The 26,891-nt window shown below is 36.2% G+C and overlaps 1 protein-coding gene across 1 annotated transcript in view; it reads left to right on the forward strand.

Annotated features, from left to right (window-relative positions):
- The window catches only part of LOC130580465 (neurobeachin-like), a 251,330-nt gene that overhangs the window by 187,219 nt on the left and 37,220 nt on the right, over positions 1–26,891 (forward strand). Inside the window, exons 14-15 of the mRNA XM_057377984.1 lie at positions 4,778–4,930; positions 14,149–14,316. Of these exons, the coding sequence (XP_057233967.1) occupies positions 4,778–4,930; positions 14,149–14,316 (321 nt within the window). The remainder of the gene's footprint in view (positions 1–4,777; positions 4,931–14,148; positions 14,317–26,891) is intronic.

Consider the following 26,891-nt stretch of genomic DNA (forward strand, 5'->3'; position numbering starts at 1 on the left):
ACCGTGGTGGAGCAGGCTGTCCCCCTGCAGTCCATGGGGTCCACAGAGGGTGCAGAGATCCACCCGCAGCCTGTGGAGGAGGGAGGTCCCCACGCCGGAGCGGGTGGATGCCGAAAAGAGGGCTGTGTCCAGCAGGAGACCCACGGAGAGAGAGGCCTTGCTCCCAAGATGGAACAGCCTGGCTTTAGGCCTGCACCCAGTGGACGAGGGACCCCACAGTGCAGTTTTGGGATGACTGTCTGCCCRTGGGGGGACTCACGATGCAGCAGATGTGTGTGGACTGCTGCTTGTGAGAGTGGAACCACACTGGAGAGGTTCACCGAGAACTGTCTCCCGTGGRAGGGACCCCACGGCAACGCAAGGGAAGGACTCTTCTCCCTCAGCAGCCGCAGATCGATCCGGTGATGAACTGACGAACCCCACACCCTGAACTGACCAACTCCACACCCTGTTCCCCCCCGCTGCTTTGTACTGTCGGTGGGAAGTGGGGAGGGAGTGGGGAGAAGATTGGTGTCTTTGAGGGTTGTATTTTATTTCTCATTCTCCTCCTCTGATTTTATTAGTAATAAATTCACTTCATAATTTAAGCATTGCCTGTTTTGTCCATCAAGAGTTTCCTCCCTGCTCCTTATCTCAACTCATGAACCCTTTTGTTAATTTTTTTTTTCTTCGCTCTTCTCTACCAAATGTGGTGATGGTGGGGGAGAGCGAATGAGTAGGTGTTGTGGGTGCCTGGCTTTTGGCCAGTATTCTAAACCACAACACACTTCTAAAGTATGAAGCTGGTGATTGGTAAAAAGCTGTGTTGTATGACAAATTACACTTGCACCAATATGAATGAAAAATAGCAGATGCTGTCAGAAAAGTATGCAATCTCAATCTCCAATCTAAAGACTACGAAGGTTGATATAAACATTTATTTTGGCTTCTGTGTGATGGACATGTGACAAAATAGAATAAGTCCAAAGTATACAAATAAGTAAATTAAGCTAAGGGCTGTTTAGCAATGATTCTGCTAGCTATTTGGGGAATGTTAGAGGAATATTTTGCATTTCTGTAACAAAACAATGGAAAAAATAGATCATTGTCTTTAATTTGAACTTTTAGGAGCTTGAAGGCTGGTAAAACTGGTAAATAATGCTTTTCAAATGTAATGAACAAATCAAAGGGAAAAGAGTAATTTATTCTCTGCATTTGGGATGGATTGATGGCTAGGATAAGGGAAAATGGACTTAGATTGTGCAATGCGAGATTCAGTCCAATTGTTAGGTAGAACTTCCTTAGATGAAGAATGCTGAAACCAGCTGATGGAAGTATTGTGGAATTGCTGTCACTCATTGTGGGACAACAGGGTAGACTTTCAGGATAGATGTCATAGCTGAACTTTATCTGAAATGCAGGACTGGACATGGTCACCTATCTAAACATCACTCTGAAACAGCTATTTATTTCAGGTACTGTTTCCTGTCCATAACAGGAAAAGCACGAAAAGGGCTGGCTCTCTCTAGCCATAATCTTTATTAGAATATGAACTGGCACATACACATTTGTGAAACAACAAAAAAAAAAAAAATCCAAACTCCATCTGAGAAAAATGTAAATAGGCTTTAAAAATAACTCTAGCCCTTGCTAGTGTTATCTTTTTATGCATTCTTGTGTGCATTCTTGCAACTTTCCATGGTTTCTTAGTTAACACAATTCTCTCTGGCCCCCAGTTGTCATCTTGTCATCTCCTCTGAGGTTTTCTCCTGTCTGCTCCTTCCTTTTCCCAGCAACCTCCCGGGCTCCATCCTTGCTGCCTCACTGTCCTTGCTAATCCTTCCTCTCTCTGCTTCTCCCAGCTTACACTTCTCTTAGTGAAACATGCTCAGGGGCCCTGGGCAAGAGAATATTTGCCTTACTATCCCCAGCCACTGCCTGCCATTGGCATGAGATAGAAGAGACAGCTTCTTCAATTTTTCACAGCAGGAAAAACAGTGTACATATAAAATCAAAATTTCTGACACACATCTCTAGCTTAGTTGTATTTTCTATGCCTCTAAGTAGCTTAATACATGAATCTTAAGTTCATACATACAAGGTGACATGGGCTTTCATATTGGGCCTGTGTTTTAGTATCTATTCAGTCATTCTTTAGAAATGAGAAGGGGTTATATTTATCTGAGCTATTTTTAAGTGCTGTGGTTTCTTAGTCTGATCAATAGTGACAGCAAAATTACAAGAGGAATATCAAATGCTATGAAAGGAAACTGAATGGTTAATACAAAGTATGGGAAATATGTAAGTATCTGGGAAAAGTCACATGTGACATGGCTCACATTTCAAGAAAAGCTTCAATTCATGCTGAAGAGTACTCAAATAAGCAAACATAATTGTAGGCTGCACTAAAAATAACATTGCAGAGAATGCTGAGACTACAACACACTGGGTTTATTATTCTTTTTTAAAATACTATGCTTAGGTTTTTTTACTTTGACTGAAAAACCACCCCCCAGCCTACCAGGAGATGTGCAACTGAAATGATTAGGATTCTATGGAGAGTGTTATTTGAAGAGGATTTACAAGTCTGGCACTGTTTAATTTCCAGAGCACAGGAATAAGACAGTTCAAACTAAACATACACAACACAATAGATCTTATGATGAAAGTTAATCACATACTTCTGTTTATTTTATTTATGTTTTCTGCTATACCAGAGAAGGGAGCATTAAATTACCCTGAAAGCAAACAGCAACAAAGATAAACTTACTAAACAGAAATATCATTAAAAATACTCAGTGACTTAAATCCCTTTATTTCAAGATACCCCTAAAGCCAAAAGGTTAGTAGAATTCAGTTAAACACTAGATGTGTCTCTGGGTCACACAAATCTTTCAGGTATGTTAGGTGTAAAAGTCCACAGTTACATGTTATGACATTTAAAACCGAAAAAGGGAATTTTGCAAACAATCTTTCTTGAATGGAATCAAAGAACTTGGTTGCTGTGACAGTACAGGTTAATATGCTGCCATGTTGAATAAAAATTGWTAGTAATCAAAACTAGTGGTATGTGCTTCAGGGGTTGTACATAAAATAGGAACAAATTTGCTCACTTCTTCCTTAATAAATTCTGTTTCCTTTCAATATTGGCTTTTAGATTAAGTCTGACTTTATGATATTTCTGAGGTTCTTATGAATTTTTCCTTCTTTTTAAGGCAATGCTCTTAGTTTTATCAATGATTTTTGTGGTAGCATATATTGGGTTTTGGCTTGCTTCTAGTCCTGARTTAGTGGTTTATTGAAGGCCTGAAAGATTTCTGCATAGTTTTCTCCAGTTGTGAGAATCATTCATTCTACTTTAGGCTCCATTAGAGAAAACTGAAGTGCTTCCTTTGGAACACAGGAGTCAATCCTGTTTTGGGGGAAGGGGGGAAGATTGTTTTTGGAAATACTCTGAATAAATTAGGGGTGTATATAATAAAACTTGAGATGGTCACTAAATGAATCTTTTTTCTTTTAACATCAGGATTGCTTTTATATTGGCTTTGCTGTAGCTGCTGTTTTATTATGTACTACATCTAAATTCAAATTTTTTTCTGCTTGGAATTGCAACTTGTTTTGTAATGAGCTCTTCACGTTCAGGCATGTCTCACTTGGAAGACATGTTTTATGCTGGTTAGATACTGATTGGCTTTGCATTTTAGTCTAACCTATATTAGTATACTATGATGTAAAGAAGCAATTAAATTGCCTCCTTAAACATATTTAAAATTGTAACAAATAGGCTTTCTTTTTTTTCTCTACTTAATAAATTTGAAAGGATGCTTTAACTGCTCTGTTCTCTATGGAATTGCAGATCAGATTTAATTAGATAAGTTTGTGTCTGCAGTGGGTTTTTTTTTTCTTTGCATGTCTGCAGCCTTTGACAGGACCACAAAGAGACAGGTTTCAGGTGCTGTGTCATCGGTTTTGATCATGTTACTCAACTGAATTATATTTTAACAATATAATTTGGGGAATTTAATCCATATCTAGAAATTAGGGATGAGATAGGGGGCTGTAATTGTTGTTATTGCAGTTCAATATTTAATGCTAAAATAATAGGAACAAATAGCAATATTATGTCAAAATGCATTTCTGCTTAGCTAATCTGGAAACTGGGAAAAAGTTCCCACCCTAAGTTATCTGTAATGTATTATATTTTGCAGATGTTGATCTTTCACATTTTAAATATCACATATATCTGTTTGAAGGACATTTGTTGTACTGTTAACTTTCTCTCTGTGTGTTCTTGAGTTTTTCTTACAGTAGAAAAAACATTCACCATGTATTATTTTTCCTTATGTAGGTAATTAACACCATCTCTTATGCACTTACAGAATACATGGAATGCAAGATCAAGGCACTGTTATATCTGCAAATTTTCCCCTTTTAAATATTTTTTGTTAAATAATAATTTAAAAACTTAATGCATTTTCATATTGAAGGCTTGGCATAAATTTTCTTGTATCTCTTATTCTGAAGAAGTCTCCTTTGCTCATACACACTGCCTTTCTAAAGTTGTGCTTTTCATAAAATCAGACATGGGAAAAACAAAGTTTGAATATTCCATTATAAGAAATATATCTGACTATAAGTCAAAGAAAGCGGATTATATAATTTATTTTAAAAGGGTGCACAGAAACTTAAACAAAACCAGGAATTCTTTAATATGTACTACAAGAAAACCTGATTCTGGTAACATAATTTAGCATCTCTATTAATTGTGAAGTCTCATTCTGTCTTTTTTCCCCACTAGGAGTTAATTCCTGAATTTTACTACCTACCTGAGATGTTTGTCAACAGTAATGGCTATAATCTAGGAATCAGGGAAGATGAAATTGTTGTGAATGATGTTGATCTCCCTCCGTGGGCCAAGAAGCCTGAAGACTTTGTCCGTATCAATAGAATGGTAGGTTGTGCTTCAGTTTAATCTAACTAAGGGATTCTGTATTTTGCCAAGCTAACCTAATTCTGTTTTTCATCTCTTTAGAACTAGATTTAGAGAAATAAAATAAAATTGAAGAAGAATTTGCATTCTGTCTTGCTTGACAGGACCTTTTATTTTACAGTAGATTTTCTTTCCATGTGCCCAAATTATGGGAAGTTAAATTCACTTACTTCCTCTCTCATGAGAAAGCATCAGATGTGCATGAGCCTGGCAATACAAGATAGCCTGAAAAATTTATAACTGTTCCTCCTCATCATCTTCTACATCAAAAAGTAAAAGAATGCTATTAAAGCTAGTATCTTGCAACCATCYTGTATTCCTCATTCACCTGAACATATGTACTTCCTGTTCATCAGAGATGAACTGGAAGTGCAGAAATGTGAACATAAGCAAACTACAGTCCCTGAAGAAATTTTGCAAATGAACTGCTCTGATGTAACTCATCATGAGGCCTTCAGAATTTAAGCAGAAAAAACATTTATGGTGTATATTTTTTCTTTCATTTGATAGATAATTATTTTGTTATTGATAAATTTAATACATGTGTACGCTTTTAKTAATTTTTAGGAACAGCAAAGTATATTCAAATGGTTTGGCCAGCGATACTTCAATTTATGGTTCTGTTCTGGAAACAGTTCTTCCTTAAAATGCATATTGCCTACCTTTCTTAAATAGTGAGGACCATGATTTCAGTAAGCTGTGGGTTTCCATACAGTTGCAGAACTGTTTATGATTAGTCCCAATGTGTTTTGGTGGTAGCATTGTAAATCTACTTGTATTGATTTGTTGGGCTTTTTTTTTTCTGATCAGTTTGGTAATTTTATTTCAAGAACTGTCTATTTCAAGAAAATTGTTCTTCAAGAGTTGATAGAAAAAAATAGCTCTATGAAGTTCAAAAGAATAAAATAATATTATAAAAACAAACCTATTCCTAGATGTAGATGATTTAGAAGTGTCCTCCATTTAGAAGAATAAGTGGTTTGACATATGTACAACAGTCTCCTAAGGAAGTGATGGCAACCTCATCACTTCAGACATCAAATGTACTACACAAACCACGACAAATGTATTCTGTCATTGACAGATTTGTCTGTCATTGACAAAAATAAAAAGAACAGCATTTCTTGGCTGATTACTCTTATACTGCATATATTGTAAAATTCTTTTAAAAAATAAATAGTTGTCATAATTGGTGGAAAATGGGTGGAAATATGTTCAAATGCAATTGTATTGGAAAAGAAGGAGGTTGCTGAAAGAATCCCTGGAGTCCATTCGGATTCTCAAGTGTGGGATGTGCAATCACAGGTACGTGACTTTGGAGAGCCCTTGTTGCTGCACAGAACCCTTTTTTGGGTTGTGGTTATGGCTAAACCCAAACTGAGCCCAGGCATAAGCACACTAAACCTGACCTAGAGGTTTAGTTTTGGCATCTCAAAGCAGAAGTGGATTTCCTGGGTGAAAAAGGAGAAGCAGGCTGCCACATCTTGGGGGATTTAATGAGAAATGCATATTAAGGACTTCCTTTGTTACATTTTGTAAAAATGTTCTGTATATCTTAAATTGTATTTTCTTCATCTTTTCTTTCCACAATATTGAAATTATTACTAGGAGGATAAAAGGCACTGTGATAAGAGATCATCTGAAGAGAAGCTTAATAAGCTTTAGTTTATGTAATTTCCCTTGTGCAGTTTCTGCTTTTTAGAAAGTAGCTCTCCATAGAAAAGTTTTGTTGAAGAAAACAGGTGGTTACACAAATTTAGAGTAAGCATTTAGGCCTCCTTAGGACTACAGGACTTGATAGTCAGATAATGACTGATTCCATATGTGTGTAGGTATGCTCATACTGGCAGGAGACAGACAAACTGACCTTAAGACTAGAGTAGTATTATAATTACAGGCTTCAACTAAGTGAGTACTTTGCAGATTCTAAAATCAAAAAATTATCACCCATTCATATCAGACCCTTCCTCTGCTGTTTTCCAGCACTTTCCCAACAGATGTGAGTGTTATGCCATTCTTACACAGTTTTGCCAGGAGCTAAATTCTGCATGGCCTTCCTTTGTTCATCCCATCCTCTACTAATAGCAAGAGCATGATCACTAGCTAAAATTAATCTCTACACAGATACATGCTGTCTTCAAATGAGCAGTCTGAGGAAGCTTGCAAATGATAATGAAGTTTGGAACTGCCTAGAAAACAGGAGAAAGAGACATAAATTAATTTGAATTAGATGCAGAAAATAGACTGAAAATCACCTTGGGAGGAAAGAATTAAAGATAATAAGAAGCAGAAGTCTGGAAACAAAAACAGTACCAAAAATAGAGCAGTAGCAAGGTAGGGGTGACAATGAGCAGCAATTAGATTAGATGAAACTCTGTAATTCTATATCCACCAGAAATAAGTGTGTTTTGATGCCATCTATGGAGAATCATTGCATCACAGAGGATGTAAACAGTTGTACCTATCTATGATCCTTTTGAGACYGCACCTGGAATATTGGATTCACTTCTGGGTGAATAGAAAACAGAAGCATTCACATTTGGATGGAGTTCAGAGGATAAAAGCAAAGTGAATAACTTCAGGAGTTTAAAGAGCATGATATATGCATACTATTTTACAAAGCTTATTATGAAAGAGCAAGTAGCTAAAGAAGGATAATCCATTTCATGAAAATGCAGTTAGTAAGTGTAGTAAGAAGTAATGGAATTACATTTTCAAAATATAATGATTTGAATGTGTAATAATTTTTCAGAAAAACTTCCTCATGTAGGGTTTGATTAATGCATACAGAAAACTGCCAATATCCTGTCTTTTTGGTCACTAGAATGGAACTGGTCAAAGAAACAAACACAAAGGGATTGGGAAGTTTGACATGCCCTACCTAATGTCTGATTCCATTATTTGAAGTGGCCAGCAGATGTATTATTCAGTTAGGTCATCCCCAGGCCAGGCTTTAGCTGTTATACAAAAATCTATCTTGAGGAAAAAAATAGCCTGGGTGTGATGGTGATRTGTAAAACACAGCAAGCTTGTGCAAGCCTGGAATTTCTACAGCAGCTTAGCAAAGCAAGTAGAGAATATGTTTACAGAAAACTAATAGGAATATTTCATGCAAGGGCTATCCTGATCCCTTATCTAATGAAATCAACAGTAGTCATTTCCTTTCAGTGGAAAGAATTCTATGTGGTACTGCATAACATACAGTGGGATCTTTTTTTTTCCCTAGTTGACATATTTTCCTCTGCCCTATATTTATATATTTTTGTGATTTCTGCAGATATATATTATGTGTAATTTTATGTGGGAGTAAATACAAATCCTTATATACTACTTACACATTTATGAATGGAAACATTTTCTTTAAATAACAGCAAGAATTCCAGCATTTCATTCTGATACCAAAGAAAACACAGAACAATCTAGGAAACATTGTAGAGGCACAGTGTCATAAATAATGTTATTTAACCCATTGTTTAACAAACTTTAGTAAAATTCTCTGCAAATGAATAAATAGCAGGCAGGGGTTTTGTATTGCATCATTTAATTTTTCATCTGGGTGTTTTACACTTCTACCTAAACACAGAAGTGGAAGTGGAAATGGTTTTCCATCAAAAGAGATTCCTTTAAACTTGTAAAAATTAGATTTATTATAAAGACTGGAAAAGACATTCAGTCAAGTTACTTTTAATACCTATTACAGTATCTTCTAAAACATTTGATGTATACATCAGGGATTGTTGTAGCAGTTTTATTTATCCATACAAAGCTAGACTGATTACTGTGGAGTTACTCATGAAACATTGATAAAGCACTATGTTCAATGTTAACATGATTATGGTCTGACCTCGGCAACGGTACAAAGGACAGAGGCACAAAGTGTCCCTGATAACATTACCCTAATGCTGGGCTCATCAATCATAATCTCACAGTTTACCAGGGAAAAAAAGTCCACGCATAAAACCTTCCACAGATGTGCATCTGCAGTCCTATTCAGCCTCTCAGTCCCCACAGACTCAGAGCAGTCCTGAGTGCCAGAAATAGAACAGACTCAGTCAGTAAGTCAAGCATGTTAAATCAAGGCAGGGAACACCACTGTGAAACACTGAAGTACAGCTTTTGTAATAAGGATTCTTTAGTTTTGAAACAAAAGATGCAAGATTGTGTAATTCAAAGGTAATTATGATGGTRTTTTGATTATGGCTTATGCACATAYTGAATTACAAATTGCAGTGCTGAGTAAAATGTATTCACTAAAAATTATGTTTTTGAGAGACTAAATGGTGTCTGTTTTTGTTATACATATTTTGCTCCTATTACATAACTGTTACTAGGATTGAATTTTCTTTCTGTCTCTGAAATGATTTATTTGCACTCCTCTGCTGCCAGTTGCATTTTTAGACCATTCCCTGGCTATTCAGAAGCATGCATAGTATTTCATAATTAAAAAGCTTCATGAATAATCATTAGAAATATTTAGTATGAAATCTCTATGTTATGAGATTCTGGCAGACCTTTTCCCCCCTCACCATTCAGCAGCAGTTGACATTTCTTTTCTTCCAGATAAACAGTAGATAAGACTTGAAATTACTTCCTCAGTAGTAGCTTTGATTTTATTTTGTGTATTGCCAAGGTTATGCAATTGAAACTCATTCAGGCAAAAGGGATTTCAATCTGCTTAAGATTTTTTAATCACTTTTAGCAGTGATTTTTTTTTTAACTTGCTAAATTGCTGAAGAATATTATTTGTTATTATTTATATCTTGAAGATGCTTACATAAAGGATCAGCTTCTCTGCAGGCATCCCTGAATAGCCAAAATTTGTATAATTTACTTCTGTGTCRTTTCTATTAAAATATTACTTTAATTAAATGAACATAGCTAATCTCAGACAGCAGTATTGCCTGGAACTGTTAGTCAGTACAAGGAATGGTAACTGAGGAAGAGAAATGTCTGGTGGAGAGAATCTGTAATGGCTGCAGAGAAGCACAGATGTGAGGGGAGAGGAGAGAAACCCAACTCACAGGCTGAAACAGCTGATGGTCTGTTATTGAGCAGATCAGTAAAACCAAGCTCCCTCAGAATAATCATAAGAAAATATATTTAAATATACTAAATATAATTTAAGAGCAAGATAGAAGGCTTTTTGGAGAGACAGACAGCATATAGAGATGAAAGGAAAGAAATGGAACTGCAGAGGGAGGAGGGACAGGTGCAACCATGATCCAGATGAGGGGCAGTGTCAGAGCTTTCCACTTCTCTGGTGACAAAATGTTGTGTTGGAAAGAGGTTGGAATGGCATATTTTATAAATCCAAATCTTCTGGTATTTTACACGGCACATAGTCTCTATTACAATAAAAGCCTCTGCCTCTGCTGACATGTCTAATTTTAACATAACTAATTTTAACATCAGATTAGGATGAGCAGAGGGAAAAGTGTGCACCATTCATAAAGGTCAGAAAAGAGCTATAGTAAGCAGTAATTTGGTTCATATTAACTTTATTTAGTTTAAACATCAACTTTCTAACACCTGTTTCTATTTTATAGCTACTGGTCAGATTTTCAGTCCGTGGAGCATGTGTCCACACAGTTGCCTGCAAACAAAACCCACATAATATGTATACACTAGATGTATAATAATGCTTGCAATTTATCTATTAGCAATAAAAGTCACTTCACTGGGAACAATAACAAAATAAACTCCTTCCTTAAAACAAAACCTGTGTAAAAAACTTGACTGAAATGTTTCTGTTTGAAAATGAATCCCTAATACCAGTTCAAACAAGTTAATTTTTGGAGTGCCTGGATAAAACTCTGTTTTGTGTGCATTTTAATTATAATAGATAACAAGGTGGATATTAGCTCATTTCTGTTTAAGAATCTTTAAAAACCGTACTACATAATTATATTAATACTACGTAATTAGATAAGCAATAATTATTATTGCTTCTTTTTTAAAGAAGTTTCTTATAGTTCATGTTAAAAAACGCTCAGAAAATTAAAGCCCCCAAAATAATTTAAATCCAAAGTGCTGATCTTTATGGCCACCACCAGCCTATTTCAAGGATATTATTTGTTATATTTTTCTGTATGTTTTTCCTACTGTACCTACAAATTATATTTCATACAGAAAATTCCCTCGCCCTATTCCCTACTGAGCATTGCACATTCTTGAGAAACCGAACAATGTACTGCTGACAGCGAACAGCTCATAAATTTTCAGGAGGCACTTACATGGAGGGGAGTAGTGTGCATTAGAGCAAATTAGGGAGAGGATTCTGCAAGTATCGCATGAGTAGCATTGCAGAAGTACTTGGAAGAAATGCAAGCAAACCAGGTCAGACCTGATATAATAAGCTTACTCCTGACTAAAATAAATACAGATTATGAAGCACTGAGGGCCAGGTGGGACTTCRTAGCGTTTTGGAGGCCCATTCTTGAGGACGCTGTACCTATTGTTCAKGCCCAGTGCCTTACCCCACAGGAAGCCCTGATTAGGAGGCCGTGAACATCTCACAGCACCCATTGCATCATGCAATTGGAGGCTGTGTGGTATTTCTTCTTCTCAGCTCTGGCTCCTTTCTGCACCCTCTGGTCTCTGCCCTAAATTCTGCAGCACACCAGTGTTGCACCACACAGCTCCCACTGTTCTGAAATTTAAAGTTCAAAATAATTGAATTCCCWTGTTACAAATTTCCCCAAAGTTTCCTCAAGAAACTAAGGTTCTTCCCCAAGGGATTAAGGACCCCATACCAGTAAACATAATACAATAAATGTGTTTAAAGAATTGGAGACAAAGAACATGATATGCAGCTGTTAAAAGTAGCTCATTTAATAAGTTATTAAATAACATTAATCCATGTGAAATAGAAGTTCCCCAAACCTGCCAGGGTCAATAAGACCTTTGCTAGAATGAAAAGCTGCTGAGTAAGGGCTGGTCATGCAAGTGGAAACTGCCTCAGGGAAATGTAACACATGTATTCAATTCTCTTAACTCTTCTAACTTGAAAGGTCAAAAAAAGTGTAATCCYCCTTATGAGCAAGACTGGCAAATTGGTAGCAACGGACAAGATACTCAAGGTACTTTTTACCTTAGTCTTCAATGGCAGCCTCTCTTTCCACACCTTTTGAATGGCTGGACTGTAAGATGGGGACTCAGGGACTAAAGTCCCTCTCACGTTAAGAGAAGATCAAGATTGTGGCCACCTGAGGAACCTGAAGATACATGAAAGTCTATGGCACCTGATGAGTTGCACCCCAGAGTTCTGAGGGAATCAGCTGATGTAGGCACCTTATTGTTACCCTTCAGTATTTAAAGGGGTCTGTGAGAAAGATGGAGACAAACTTTTTAGTAGGACTTACTGAGATACGGCTTAAAATGAAAAGAAAAAGATCGATTCAGACAAGATATAAGGAAGAATTTTTTTTTATAGTGAAGATGGTGAAACACTGGTATAAGCTGCCCAGAGAAGTGATGGATATCCCATCCTTGGGAACATTCAAGGTCAGGCAGAGCAAGGCTCTGAGCAATCTGAAGTAATTGAAGATGTCCCTGTTCATTGCAGTGGGGTTGGACTAGATGACCTTTTAAGGTCCCTTCCAACTCAAACTATCCTATGGTTCCATGTTTCTGTGATTCTAAAACCAGTGAGAGGATGTTAGGTGAGAAAAGGGTGAAATATGCTCATTTAACCCAAGCATTAATATTTTTTCAAATGTACTGTCTGACCTTTGAATAATCAAAAGTTCTGTTGTTTTCCTGAAACGCTACAATATTTTAACAAAAAAATGCTATTTTTGACCAAGGGAAATGCCTAATAATTTTTTTTTGTTACTTACATGTTAATAAATAAATAATAAATACAGATAAAAAGAAATTTTAAATGTGTAGAGTCCAGAGGCTCAAGAAAACTCTTAGGCTGATTGSTGTAGATTGATTTGAGATGGATGCTGGAAAGAAAACTGGCTTTAAATTCTAAATTCCTAAAAAGCTTTATTACATACAAAAGGAACATTAAAAAATGAACATTTTAAGTAAGGAAATTCTTTATTGGTAGTATTTGTGGCATATTTAATTTTATCCTTGCATGCTAGCATCCTGGAAATTGAGGTAAAAGTCCTATGGAAAAGATTATATGRCATGATGTAGTTACTGACTGTATCATGTTGTATGTCACATAACAATGTAATTACGGATATGGAATTTTTAAATTATTTATTGAGAGGCATGCTTTGAAACTAMATAGTATTAGTTCAATAGTATTTCATATTAAGCAATGTTAACGCTATTTTAATTATATTGCATTATGCATATGAAGGTTTAAGATTTTGAAAAGGTAACCAGAAAATTTTATRGGGTTGTCTTCAACTTTTTTATGTATGCTGAACTTCAGCCATTGAAAACTGAGCTACATGTAATCTTTTAAGCCTGAGCCTTCCCATCCATTTTCATCAGAAGTAACAGTCAATGGTTTTGACAGAAAAGGGTCCAGTTTTCCACCAGGCATATAGAGTTCCTCTTCCACAAGGAACATTACAGGGAAATCTCTGAGGAATGGTTGCATGATGACCCAGGCATGTTTTGCCTTGGCTGAGGTTATTCCTGCTTGGGCAGTGGTGAGGAGGGGGCTGCTGCCAGTGAACAGGGCATGGCACGTGCTGCAGTAATACAGATGATTAGCTCTGAAGCAGCCTCCTTTTGATGTAAATGAACAAAATGAATAATCATTCCCCAAAGTTTATCGGCTTGTAAAATCTGAACTTTCCTTGGGAAGACATGAAACTCTGTCCTAGCTGGGAAGTGTTTGTGCTGAGTGATAAAAACAATGGAGGAATTTCCATTTTGGATTTAAGACTAATTATAACTAGTTTGAAAATGAGTTGGAAAACTGCTTTTTTGATCTTTTTTTTTCTCATTTCCATCTCTTTTTTTGGATTAATTACCTAATTTACTTGAAAAGCCCAAAAATTATTAAAGCTCTTGCAGCTAGGACAAACCCAGTAGCTGAGAAGAAAATTATCACGATATAAAGGTGAAGGAAAAGAGAATATATTTTATTCAACAGAACACATTTTTCAATGTTTGAAATGTTTCAAATATATCAAATAAGCCTGAGAGGAAATGTAATGATGCCCACTATGTTTACTCAGTTAATTCCTAATCCTGCATTTCATTTGCAGGCCCTGGAAAGCGAGTTTGTATCATGTCAGCTTCATCAGTGGATTGACCTTATATTTGGCTACAAGCAACGAGGACCAGAAGCTGTGCGTGCGCTCAATGTTTTCCACTACCTAACATATGAAGGCTCTGTGAACCTGGACAGTATCACTGATGCTGTGCTCAGGGAGGTAGGTGTTTACTGTCATTTCATGCTAAAAACTGCTGTCATTTCACAAGAAATGGTACTTTTTCTATCTTTCACTCCTGGAGAAAAAAGATGTGTATGACTTGATTCAGAATACAGGCCCTAGGTGATTTCAGAAGTAAGTACGAACAAACTATCAATAAAACAAATTAACCAAATAGGTTTAATACTCAGTTATGGTGTGGGATATTATAATGCCATTTATATTCTATAATACATTGTCTGCTACTTTTTAGAATTTACTTTTATTAACTTCACTCAGTAGAACTGAAGAAATGGAAGAAAACCCTGCATCATAGTCATAGGGGAAAAAAATTATAACCTTTACAATCAGACGATACTGGTGATAATATGTGTTTGAGAAATAATTTATTTGCAAGAGTGACAACAGCAAATATTCAGATTTTTTTTTTTAATCACATAAAGTATAATCCAACTGTTACCAAAATAGAAAATATTTGCTATTTGTTGTGCATTAAAGTATTTATTCTTGTATATGTGTATGAATGATATATAGATACAGATTTGCAAATATATACGAGTGTTTTAAATGAATCAGTTAATTATTTTTTTTTCCTAGGTATCCTGATATGTTTCCTTCCAGTGACTGTATTTGTTTTTACTAAGACTAATAATTTTAATGATAGTTTTCTAGTACCTATTATTTTGAATAATGATTTTCTAGTACCATTCGTTGTCTAAAACAATTGAAATTTAGTGAAAAGTGTGAAGAAGCAACAGCTGCTAGATGAGTACTRCTGTGATGCAGCTCTACACATAATCTTCCATTCCCCCAGATAGCTGCCATCTGCTGTATGCAAAACAGTAATAATACACATTGACAGGCAATGGGGTTTTGTTTGTTTGTTTCTTTCAGAAAGAAGTAGATTCTAAAAAGCATTCATCCAGCTAACTAGCAGTGCATTGCTGCATTCTGTTACCTTCACTGATTTTTTAGAAGCAGAACTGAAAAACCATTCAGACCCGTGGCTTCCTAGAATTGGATTTTCACATGACTGCAAAGCTTACATTTTCCAAACAATTAATATTTAACTAGTTTTAAGACTGGCCAGAATTGTTTTGATTCCCTCTGCCTCAAATATTTAATATTGACATCTACATAATAGTTTTCTGCATATGAGACTGAGTACAAGAAGAGTCATGCTCTTCTAGAGATAAGAAGAAGCAATGCTTTTTAAAGTATAAAACAGGTGTCAAGCACCATGAATACAAAGGATTTGCATGGCTGATTTGCATGGGCAAACTCCTATGTCTTGACATTAAGGGTCTACTCCCACAGGGCAGCTTGTAGGATTCAGGTCTGTCTGTCTATGCACCTTATTTAACATATTATGACATGACAAGACTCCTCAGCTTTCCTGTGGCTCTACTTACAGGCATAACTCGTCATCAGAAATTTAAGAAAATACATGGAGATGTTTTTGTTCACACACTTGTACATCTAACCCATGTCCTTTAAGTCAGTAACATATAAACCTCTTCTTAGGCTATTTACACCATGTGAACTTCTAAAAGCACAACTTCATCTTCCTTGGCAAGTTAGATCTGTAAATAAAATTCATTGTGAGCAATGAGAAGGCRAAATGGTGAGAAAAAAATTAATCCCCCTTAATTTTGTTATGCATAGATAATAAAGTTGTATGCATCCATTTAAAACCAGTATGTTTTCTCCTCCAAGAGATCTCAGGATTGTCGATTTTTGGTTTGTCATAAGGTTAAAAAATACTTGGAATTAGTTTTTAATCAGAAGTTACAGTACGTGTTTAAATATAGATAGATTTAGACCTCCTTTCTGTTCTCCTGGGCTCTATTTATGAAACTAGCAGACATTCTCTGGCCAATAATAATGCATTTGACATCTTGAKGATATAAAAGACCATGGATTTGATTGTCATGTTTCAGTTACAAGTACATGTGATGGGTTTTTTTCTTTTTTGTTGTTTTTTGATTTGTGTTTGTTTGAGTCTGTGACTTTATTCTGGTTTTTGGTAAATGTTCCAGAAAATAAATTAAAAGCAGAAAGATATTTTAAAGGCCTYGGAAGACCCCTTGTAAATGTAGAACTGTAAGGATAAGAACACTAGCACCTTTAAAAATAGTGGTAACAATTGCTTATCATATTTTACAGTTGCAGTTGGGGGTGTCTGGCATTTTAATTCAGAAACACTGCAATTTAGAATGAATTGCAATCTGCAGTTATCCAGGAAAATGTAACTCTCAGTATCCAAATGCTCTTGATGTTTATTTTATAAACAAGCTAAAATATTTTGGTCCTGTGTCACAGAAGATGGTGAATGTTCTCAATAAATGGCTTTAAAATAAACCAATAAGTACAACCTTATTGGCAGCAGCTGTTATCAGCTGTTATCAGTGGGCTCAAGTATGGCAGTAACTGTGGCCATAACTAATTTCATATTGAACTGAGTCCCAGCAGAATCTGTCCTGTCAAATAAGTCTCCAAACAAAAAATATCCTCCGATTTAGGCCTGAGCTGATTGAAAGACATAATTTTAAAAGGTGGAGCCCCGTGACCTGTTTGTGCTATACGTTGGCCCTTTCACCTTCACCCTAGGCTTGAGCACTTCACTTAACCACTAAGAATTATGTTCTTAGCTTTCTGTGAAGAACATAAAAGAAGTCACTTCAGTAGTCATCTATCTAGAAAAAAGTATTCAGCAGTGGAACAACTGATCCCTGCCATTCCTTATATCTTTCTCACATGCATTCACAAGGGAGCCCTCCAAGAAATCTCTTGTTTAACATTGGGAAAATGGCCATTCTGTGCTACTGTTCTTTGTAGATCTACTTAATAGAAGATCTTCCATCAGACTTTCTCTCTTCATTTTCCATATTGAAAATTCCTGCTGATAGAAATCACAATACTGGGATAGCATTGCTTTACATTACTGCAGTCTATAAATCACATACATCTGCCCCTGTAATAGATGCTTGGCAACTTAAGATCTGTACTGGATGAATAAAATAAACTGATTCCATTTCAACATACTGATTCTAATTTTTGAAACAACTTTGTAATTTCCGATACCACAAAAAATACTTGGTCAGGATAACTTATTCCAAGTAGTTACGAAGGCAACATGGAAGTCCTGATTTAATGCATCATAGAATAAAAGTATAAAATTGAATTTTGTGGTTTCAATCTTTTATGATTGGAACTTAGTAAATTCTCCAGTTCTATCAGTTATAATGCTCATTCTATCAATTGTAATGCTCTTAGTCACATTGCAAAAGTATTTTCATATCATAATGAGAAGAGAAAAATGTGTAATAAAATAAACATTTTCCATGCCCAATGTTTTTTTTTACTGCAAACTGTTTTATTCCATTACTAATTTTTTTTTTCCATTTTCGAAGTAAAAGCAGTGAGGTGGTGTCCCGTCCCGCTTGAAAAGAGGGAGTCGGGGAGGATTCTTTTACTAGATTTCTTGGACAAAAAATAAAGCGCAAACGCAGCAATATTATATCTGAAAACTGTTTATTGGTTAAGAAGGGTAAGTGTTCCTACCACTTCCTACCAAGCGGGATAGAAAAGGGAACAGAGGGAAAAAGAGAAACGGAGAGACGGAATAGCAGACAGATTGTTACCGCWGTACCCCGGGTACCCCGTGGATGTCAGCTTGGCAGAAAGAGCGTGTGTGCTGCGAACCGCGAGGAGCCTGYGCGGCTCCCGAGGCGGGCTGGGCGCGATTTCCAAACAGCGGCGACTGCGGGTGGCAGCGGTGAGCAGCCTGGCTCTGCCATCAGAAAACACCCGCTGCGGGCAGGCTGGGGCTACGGGCATTGCTGAACACACGGCAGCAACTGTGGGCAGCGGTGGCAGCTCGGTCGGGAAGAGCAAGCACGAGGTTGTCGTGCTGACGAGCTGCCTCGGGGAAGCAGCGAAACAGGGCACACGGACAGGACAGGTGTGGACAGGGAAGAAGCAGGACCACAAGAACGAAAGGAAACGAAAGGAAAAGCGAGAGAAGGGGTGGGGTGGGGGGTGAACCTCCAGGCCCCACTCCTTCCAAGAACCCCAAAGGAAAATGGCCATGGCCTTGTCACAGTTAGCTCTTTTATATGCCTCGCCCTCCTATAGCGTGGTTTCCCGCGCGTTTTTTCTGCGCACTGTTTTCCCGGGCATCCGAGCATCTGACCCACCAGCAAGAGGGGGCATGGTGCTTGCATAGCAGCAGGGCAAGCTGTCTGTGCCATGACCGGATGCCAGGCAAAGCTTCCCGACAGACAGAGCTCGCAGTATATAACACATGTTGAGACATAAATAAAAATCAGATTGTTTTCTCTCAGGTGGAAGCTAAATCTTGAAGAGCAGCTTAAGGATATTGATTCATTCTTATTTGACAGGTGGAATAATGGTTGCAGCACTAACCACAGCAATTACAGCATTAAAATGTCAAGAAATTAGAGGTCAGAAAACCAGATAATTTTCTTCCTGTTGTCAGATTAAAAATTGACAATCTTTGACAGCTCAGGATTTCTGGCTGAGAAAATTATGACAGCTTAACTCATCTTGTACTTGTAATGCAGTAATTGATAATGAACTTCACCATGACAGTCTTCTCCTGTGGAGAAACATGACAGAACATCCCYGGTACAAAGCCTGTATCTCTTTTTAATATGTAAACAGTAGTTATATTGGACATTAGATGTTATTTGGAATTGTCTTTACTGTTAGTTTACATCATAATCCAAATCCCTTCCACCAGACTGACTTGGCTGACTTCATGATAGCCGAGAATGCTAATGTATAAAGAACAATATAGGAAATATTGTTTATTTATGGTATTTCGCTGTTTCAGGTCCATTGCTGTTGCTGGTCCACTTCTTTGGTAAAATATAGTTCCTCCCCTGTTTTCTCCCAGGATGTCTGTAGATTTTAGGAGGCTCATTCTTCCCCAAACATCTGGAAATGTGGGCACTCWAAAATCCGTAGAATTGCCGGTTTTTCAAGTTAAGAACTTGTATGATACAAAGTGTTGTGGCTGAAAGGAAACAACACAGCCATACTGATCATTAGAAAATGTAACAGACAAGATAGAATGATTTTCATTTGTTACTATTTAATTTAATGCCTTGTAGATGAAATACAAAATAGTTAAATGGACAGTTTAGTGCATGTCGTACTGATAGCACATTTACTTGCAGAAAAGTACTATTTGGGGTTTTCTGATTTTTGTTTTTTTAAATCTTAGCCAGATTTTTTTTTCCTTTTTTTAGTACTTTCACCTTTTTTTTGTGATTAAAAATATTTTGAAAAATCTTTCAGCTTTTGGTTTGCTCTGGACGTCAGGCTAACTTTGTGTCATCGTCGTGTTGAGCTGCAAATCCAGCTTAGCAGTGCAGTATGGTGACTTCCCTGTGACTGTTACATCTTCACCATATGCTTGCATCTGCCCACAGTCCAGCAGGAATTATTGCAAGGGTATAGTAAAGCAAGGCAGTATGAACCTGGTGGGCTTGGATATTTTTTTCCAAGTACCTGTCAAGATACCTTAGCATACTCACAACTTATACAGCAAATTGAAAAATGATCAAAATTGATGGAGTTTGACAGGCAGTTGCTGTGCCTATAAACTAATCCTAATAGGAGTTTTTCTGGCAGCTAACAGAGCATATGGCCTGTGCAATATTTATTTCTTTAGTGATGTCTTGATATTTAATATATTTAAATCATTTGAAAAGTCATTATGATGCAGTAGTCTTGTAATGCTTTGCAGTTACCCTCATTTCTGGGTTATATTTTTCCTCTTATATTTTCTTATCTCTTTCTTTGATCTGACAGGAAAAACAAAGCATCCCTCTGGATCTGCTATAGTGAAATATGCCCACAGCAAGCAGAGTAGATCACATCAGTTTTCACTTCTTTTTTTGACTCCTTTCTTTTTTTTCCCTCCCTTCTTTTTTTCCCTCTCCTTGCTGAAACACTTTTTGCTACTGCAGAGGGCTGACATGATAGGGCTGTCAAGACTCAGCAAGATAGATATATCTTTAACAAAGGAAGCTGGAATGCTAGCCCTTCCCTGGTGACTGAACCTGGCAAATTTATGAGGAAAAATTAACGCTCTATTCTAATAGCACTATATAACATTTCTGAGGTAGCACCAGCCCTTGCCACCATGTGCTGGTTCTTCCTTTCTAATAAGGAGTTATTCTTATTTATCCTGATTTCAGTTTTAACTTGTTAAGATATTTTTCTTCTGGGAGCTGTTTCTTTGATGTGACAAGAATATCAAAACTACCCCTATGGATCTGCTTGATGGAATTGTACTCACAGCACTGGCCACTTATATGTTCAATTGTGTTTAATTGCCTCCATACAAGGGATGGTCTTTGCTTCCTTTCTAGAAGCAGTCCTGTTTAAGCGTGAATATGGATAGTGGTGAAATTAGTTGGAAGCTGCATGTAATATCAATATCTACTTTTTTCAAAGTTAATTTAAGGAATTGAAGTAAAAACTGTAATCAAAATAGAAATTATTTTCCTGTATGCTAAGAGCTCTGTTCTTCTCTAAGAAATGTGTACTTACATTCTATTGATTTTTGTCAAGAAATCTACTTCCCTTTCATTCCCAAATACTGKTTTTCCTAGACATACAGAACAAGGATTTTTTCCAAATTTGTACTAGTTTGGGGGAAAAAACCCTTGATTTGATACTGTCTTTGTCCTGTATRTTTTGTTGCAACCCAGTTGCATTAAGATATTATCAACAGAATAGTAATAGATGTTTTTTAATGTTTCACTCTGAGAACATCCATGGATTTAATATAATAATTTGTATATCTTTTTGGTGTGTTTGAGAGCTTAGCATCATTTTCTAAATGTAAAAGGAAGAGTTTTAATTTGCTGTCATTCTGTTATGATAACTCTGTAGATCAAGAAGCAAAACACAAGGACTTTTTGAGGGTAAGATATTTATTTCTGTAGGTAAGATTCCTGCAGAAGACACTGAATATAGGAAAAGACATATTCAATCAAAATATTCAATAAGAAATTAATATAAATTGCATGARGTCTGTCACCACACAGTGATTGCCCAGTGTATAGATTTCTACTTGGATACTAATGTGTGCACTTTCATCTGTTTGTTGTTCAGAGGCAAGGGCTTTCAGGTGTTTGCTTCAGAATAACTGAAACATTTTAATTATGCATCCAATTTAACTATGAAACAACTTTTTGGGTTGGCCTACCCTAAGTGACACAAGCCATTTATGACAAGGAGTCRGAGGTCTTAATCTGATCCACAGGACTTCAACGTAAAAACATCCTCCTACCATTGCTTGAAACAATTATCCACAGTTAGATTAATGATTGATCATGATAATGAATATATTAGAGCTGATAGGTAAACAGTATTTCAAAGAATCTGTGATAATCTGAATTCATGACCATTCCTGTATCATACTATTACATGTGTATGGGAATTCAGAAGCTTTTTAGAATGAAGAAGAGACACATACAGTCTCTGAAATTGGAACAAAAGGCATTTGTTTGTGCCACACAGGTGGGGTGTATACAGGTGCTCARTGTACATGACTGGCTTTACACTGAGTGTTGAAACAGAAGAGCTGATRAGACTTCAATCAGCCAATTTATTAAATATTTCAGATCATTCATTCATCAAAGGAATGCTGTGGTGAATTTGTAAATAACCACTATTCCAGAAAACCATCTAATACTTCAACCTACTTGAAGTATTATTTAGAATAAATTGTTTGGCCCATTCTCATCTACATTAGAGTCTTCATATGCATTTCAAATCCCAGAGTCTTACCCAAACTGAGTTTAATGTTTTGTCGATATGAAAAGAACATTAACCACAATTGCTCTCTTTTATTGAAGAAATATATAAAATACAGGCCTTGTGCATGAAAATTTCTGTATTGTCTTGGGTTTTTTTGTTTTTCTTCATATGGATGACAGGTACCAACTATTGATTTTTAAAATTAGCAACAAGCGTTTTCACATACACTTAAAGTAATATTTTATGCAAGAGAGAGAGATGGGGTGAAAATTACTGCAGCTTATTGCAACAGAAATAGCTGGAAGGGACTTCTTTTTTCCTATTAGCACAGATTTCAGTTGTATTGTGCTGTCATTACCTCAGCATAAATTAACCATTATTCCAAACATTTCCCACACAGTAGTTTATTGGAACAGATAGTACTCAGTCTAAGTATCTAGTCATTCACTTAGAAAGATGCAAAGCTGAGCTTTCTAAATGTTTTAAACATATTGATAATGTGCCTCTTTAATGCCATTTTGAAGCCTTGATATASTATATCTATATTATTGTTTTCAATTTATGTCAAGAACAAAGTGAAATTTTGAAGAATATGTTCTGGGAAATAATCCAAACAGAATTATTTCTTTATAAGCTAAACCCTGCAAATAACTGAGAACATTTATTTTAAATGTAACAGCATAACCTTGTTCCAAAACYGAAATTCTAATATACACTGAAACCTGATGAATACTATATGCGACACCTTTCAGTATGTATGTTTTAGCTACTTCCCCATAAGTCCTTTTTCAAGTGTGAGTTTTGAAGGTTTGCCTGCTCTCTGAAATAGATCTTATGTCCTGCAGTGGATAAATTAAAGGCTAACAGATGGCTGGAGCCTCATCATAAGCACTATTTGTAGTGAAGAGTATAAGCTTTCAAAATCTCAGTGCACTTTCTTAAGGTGGAAGCAAGACATGATTTGTGATAGAGAGATGAAGCTGAGAGCAAAGCCTGCATTTACTTTCTGTTCAGATGAAAAATGTAAACCACTAATGCTATATTGCCACATTCTTTACTTAATTTTATTTCATTAACAAGAAAAGATTTTATTCAAGGGTTTTGTGATTTTTTTTTTGTCAAAGCAGAAGTAGAACATGAAGCCACATTTTAAATTTTGTATAMTTTTATGCTTATAAAACAAGTAACAAAATGCACATACTAGATACTTTGTTTACTTTGTTTTTACTTTGTTTACTGAGCCCGTTCTGCTTTCCAAGCATTAAAAATGTCTTCAGTCATCATGTTTTATTTCAATAATAAACCAGGAGAAAAAACATCAGAGCTAAAATGTATTCTTTGATGATTAAGTACCCTTTCCTCTTTATTACTGCTGGGTTTTCAGAAGGCCTGTTCTGCTGTTTCCTTCCTTGTTTTCCTCATTTTCTTTTGTATTTTCCTGAAGGGGAAGTTCTTAATTGTAAAAAGAARAAGAAATAAATATGATGTGTATGTTCTGCATAATGGCTTTCTGAAATATATGTAAGTCATTCTTCTGGCAGCAAAGGTTACTAATTATTTGAGGTATAAATGTTGGAAACAACAATTATATTCTCTAGACTTAATCTATACCTTCATTTATTTACTTCATAAAAGATGTCACGGTCYCAGTAGTTCAAAAGACTTACTGCTTATGATTTTCTGAATTCTTGTCAATTACTGGCCAAATTGCTGCAGAATATGAACAGTCACTAATAGAACGACTTTCTTTCATGTTTTGGTTGAATTTCCTCATGAGCCTGGTGTGCTGTTCTCTATGCTGCTTTACCAAAGAGTTCTTCGAGAGTCCAGGGTAGAGCATCCTAATGATGAGAGGACAGAGAAGACTGATTTAGGAACAGGATTTCAAGAGCTTGACATAAAATAACATTCAAAGCAGATGTGCAGCAGAAAAGTAGGAATATGGAGAGTTGCTCATGCCAGCTGATGTAAGGCTATTGTTAGGTCTGATGCCAGATTAATTAGCACTTACAGGGTTAAATTCAGACATGAAAGTTTAGACATTATGGCAGAAGTTTCCAAAAGTCTATAGGCTATATTATGACTGTACACGTCTCATAAGAGGTATTGTAAAAGCCTCATTAAATAGATCATCTCAAACTAGAAAGAGCAAAGAATGTACAATGTGGGAAGATGGAAAMATGGTGACTTTTTTCACCTGTATCTTTTATTCTGTTATGTTTTGTTATGGTGATGTCTGTAATGAACAACATGAACACTACTGCTTTGTAAGTAACTGTGGTAATCTGTGCCTCCCTTGATTACATTACCTTCCATTCTGAGTTACTGTGCTTTTTTCCCCGTTTTTTTTTTTTTTTTTTAATTTCAGGATTTTATTTAGAAATTTTTAATTTCTGAAAAATTAATGTAGAATTTGTTGGGGGGGCAGGAGGTGGGGCAGAGAGGGAGGGGGAGGCTAATTGGTACATTATGGAAATTTTTCCAAAGAGCCATGTCTTTGGAGATCTTCATTGTTTAAGACCTTGTCTGAGTCGTTGATCCCTTGGTGACTTAAGTAGGCCAAATTCAATTGGTTTAAAATTTGTTATCAGCAGATATCCTGAACATCTACCATGTATAGATTGTTATCCAGCAAACATAATTGGCTACACTTTCTAGAACCAAACCCAGTTCATGTAATCAGCACCAATTTACAGATACTAAATATTGTCCTAAATACTAACATTCCCTTTTTTATTTCTTATATTGCCAATTTTGTAAGGAAGTTACACAAAATTTGTAACTGTGAATTATTTTTACAGAATAGAATGCATATATATGTGCATTTTGTAAGTCAAAAAGAAGACAGTGTAGAGAAGGGAAATGTAACTCAAGYGAAAGAAAAAACTTGAGGATCAGTTGATGGGCAGAAAAATAATGGAGGAGGTGGAATGATTGAAGTATTTTTGTTCTTCAAAAAATCATTCCCTCCTAAACCTGCCTTATCATTGCAGAAACTTTACATGCATTTATTGTTCAATTTTAAAAACTTAATTTTTAATTTTAAAGGCTCATAATTTAGCTTTTGAAATCAAAAACATAGTTAAAACCATCTGTAAGCAAGCAGTGTGAAAGCTCTTAGTCACAAAAAAAATATTAATTAGAAAAAAATGGATGAAGCTTCAAACTTTCAGTAAAAAACTCCTGCTAGTATTAGTGTTGCAGTTTTATGAATAGGATGCCTATGCTTATGGGACTCTGTGCTGCTAAAAATGACAGTGAAAAATATACAGTGTCTCAAAACCAAAAATGAGGGGTGCTTATAAATAGTATTAAACTTGATAAGGTCCCCAATAAATTCTCTATTCTCTCAGCACAGTGTAAAATTTTGCAATGTGGAAGAGGCAATGCAATATTTGAATGACATGAGCATTCTTGAAAACCATGGGAAATAGCCCAGTACTACTTCCTTGGCTTCAATCCTGATTATTCCCCAAGCATTTAACAGGTTAGGGTACTTGTATTTTATTCTTATCCTGGTTAGTTTAGATCCTTTTTTTCTGGCAGCTCTGCAGGAAGCAGTAATCCAGGCTCTTTGTGCTTCTTTCTGAGCCATTCATGGTTCATGAAATAGTCATGAATCTTGATAGTCAGGGATCCTTCAGAAATATTCAATCCCAATAATTCATAAAAAATATCACTGTTTTTTCAYTTGCTGCATTGGCCTGTTGAAAGCTGTGAGTGGAGGTCAGGCTCACTGCTTCTTCTTTCTGGACCAGGCTATGGAATACAGAGATGCTCAGTTTTGCTGAGCAGTTTTGTCCAGACTGGAGTTTGCWTCATGTCTCCTGCCCCAGGAGATCTTCGTGAAAAGTAGAAGTTTCTTTCTTCTGCCTCAGTGGAAAGGAACATAACAAGAAATTTTTCACAACTACCTTCTCTCTTTTGTTGCATCTTTGCTCCTGCACAGCATCTGGAGCTTTATTGTTGTACAACTATAAATGTCTAATACCCTGTCTTCATTTCCGTGGAATAACTAGGTTCTGCTTTTCAGCTCAGCATTCTGGTTAGTACAAATGACAATGGATCACTGATGTGTGAATTTAAGATCTTTTTAAAGCCTTTTTAAATAAAAGGAAAACCAAAAGCCATTTTCAAGTTTTGTCCAGAATAAGCCTTGCATGTGCTTTACAGTTTAACTGGAGGATGAGCAGGTCAGGGTGAGCAGCTTCTCTGTCTRAAAAGAAATAATGAGGGATGAAGGAGGGGAAATGGAATTGCATGGGAAAGTGGGCCATTTACACACCTGCTGTCTTCTTGAGGGAGGGAGTATGAGAAGACAAAAGAACAACAAAGATAAGGATAGAAAAGGCATTTGGATTTTTTATTGTGGAGGAGGTGGAAGAGAATGGTTTAGAAATGCAGTCATTGGATAGCTCTTAGTATGGTTAATGGAGAAAAATTATGTTTGCARCCTTCCCAAAGCTTTATGGGATTTTTAGTCTTGACCTTTGGGACTTACTTTTTAACTAGGGAATTCACTAAGATATTGTGTAGTATAATATAGTTAGACATTTCTAAACAAAAACCGAGACCTTATTTTATATACTTTTGACTTGTAAAATTTAGCAGACTTCTAAATTCAGTTGATGGTGTATTGAAAAGTACTACTGGCAATTTTTAGCCTGGCACAGCTGTAACTTCAGTCTTTCTTGCTGTCACACACTGCTTTTCACATGTGGAAACAATTGTAGCCTCCCAGACAGAAGCGGTGGTTTTGGGTTGTTTTTTTTTTG

The sequence above is a fragment of the Malurus melanocephalus genome, unplaced genomic scaffold (assembly GCF_030028575.1).
Source record: "Malurus melanocephalus ecotype Western Australia unplaced genomic scaffold, MMel_1.1 scaffold_336, whole genome shotgun sequence".
Lineage (NCBI taxonomy): Eukaryota > Metazoa > Chordata > Aves > Passeriformes > Maluridae > Malurus > Malurus melanocephalus.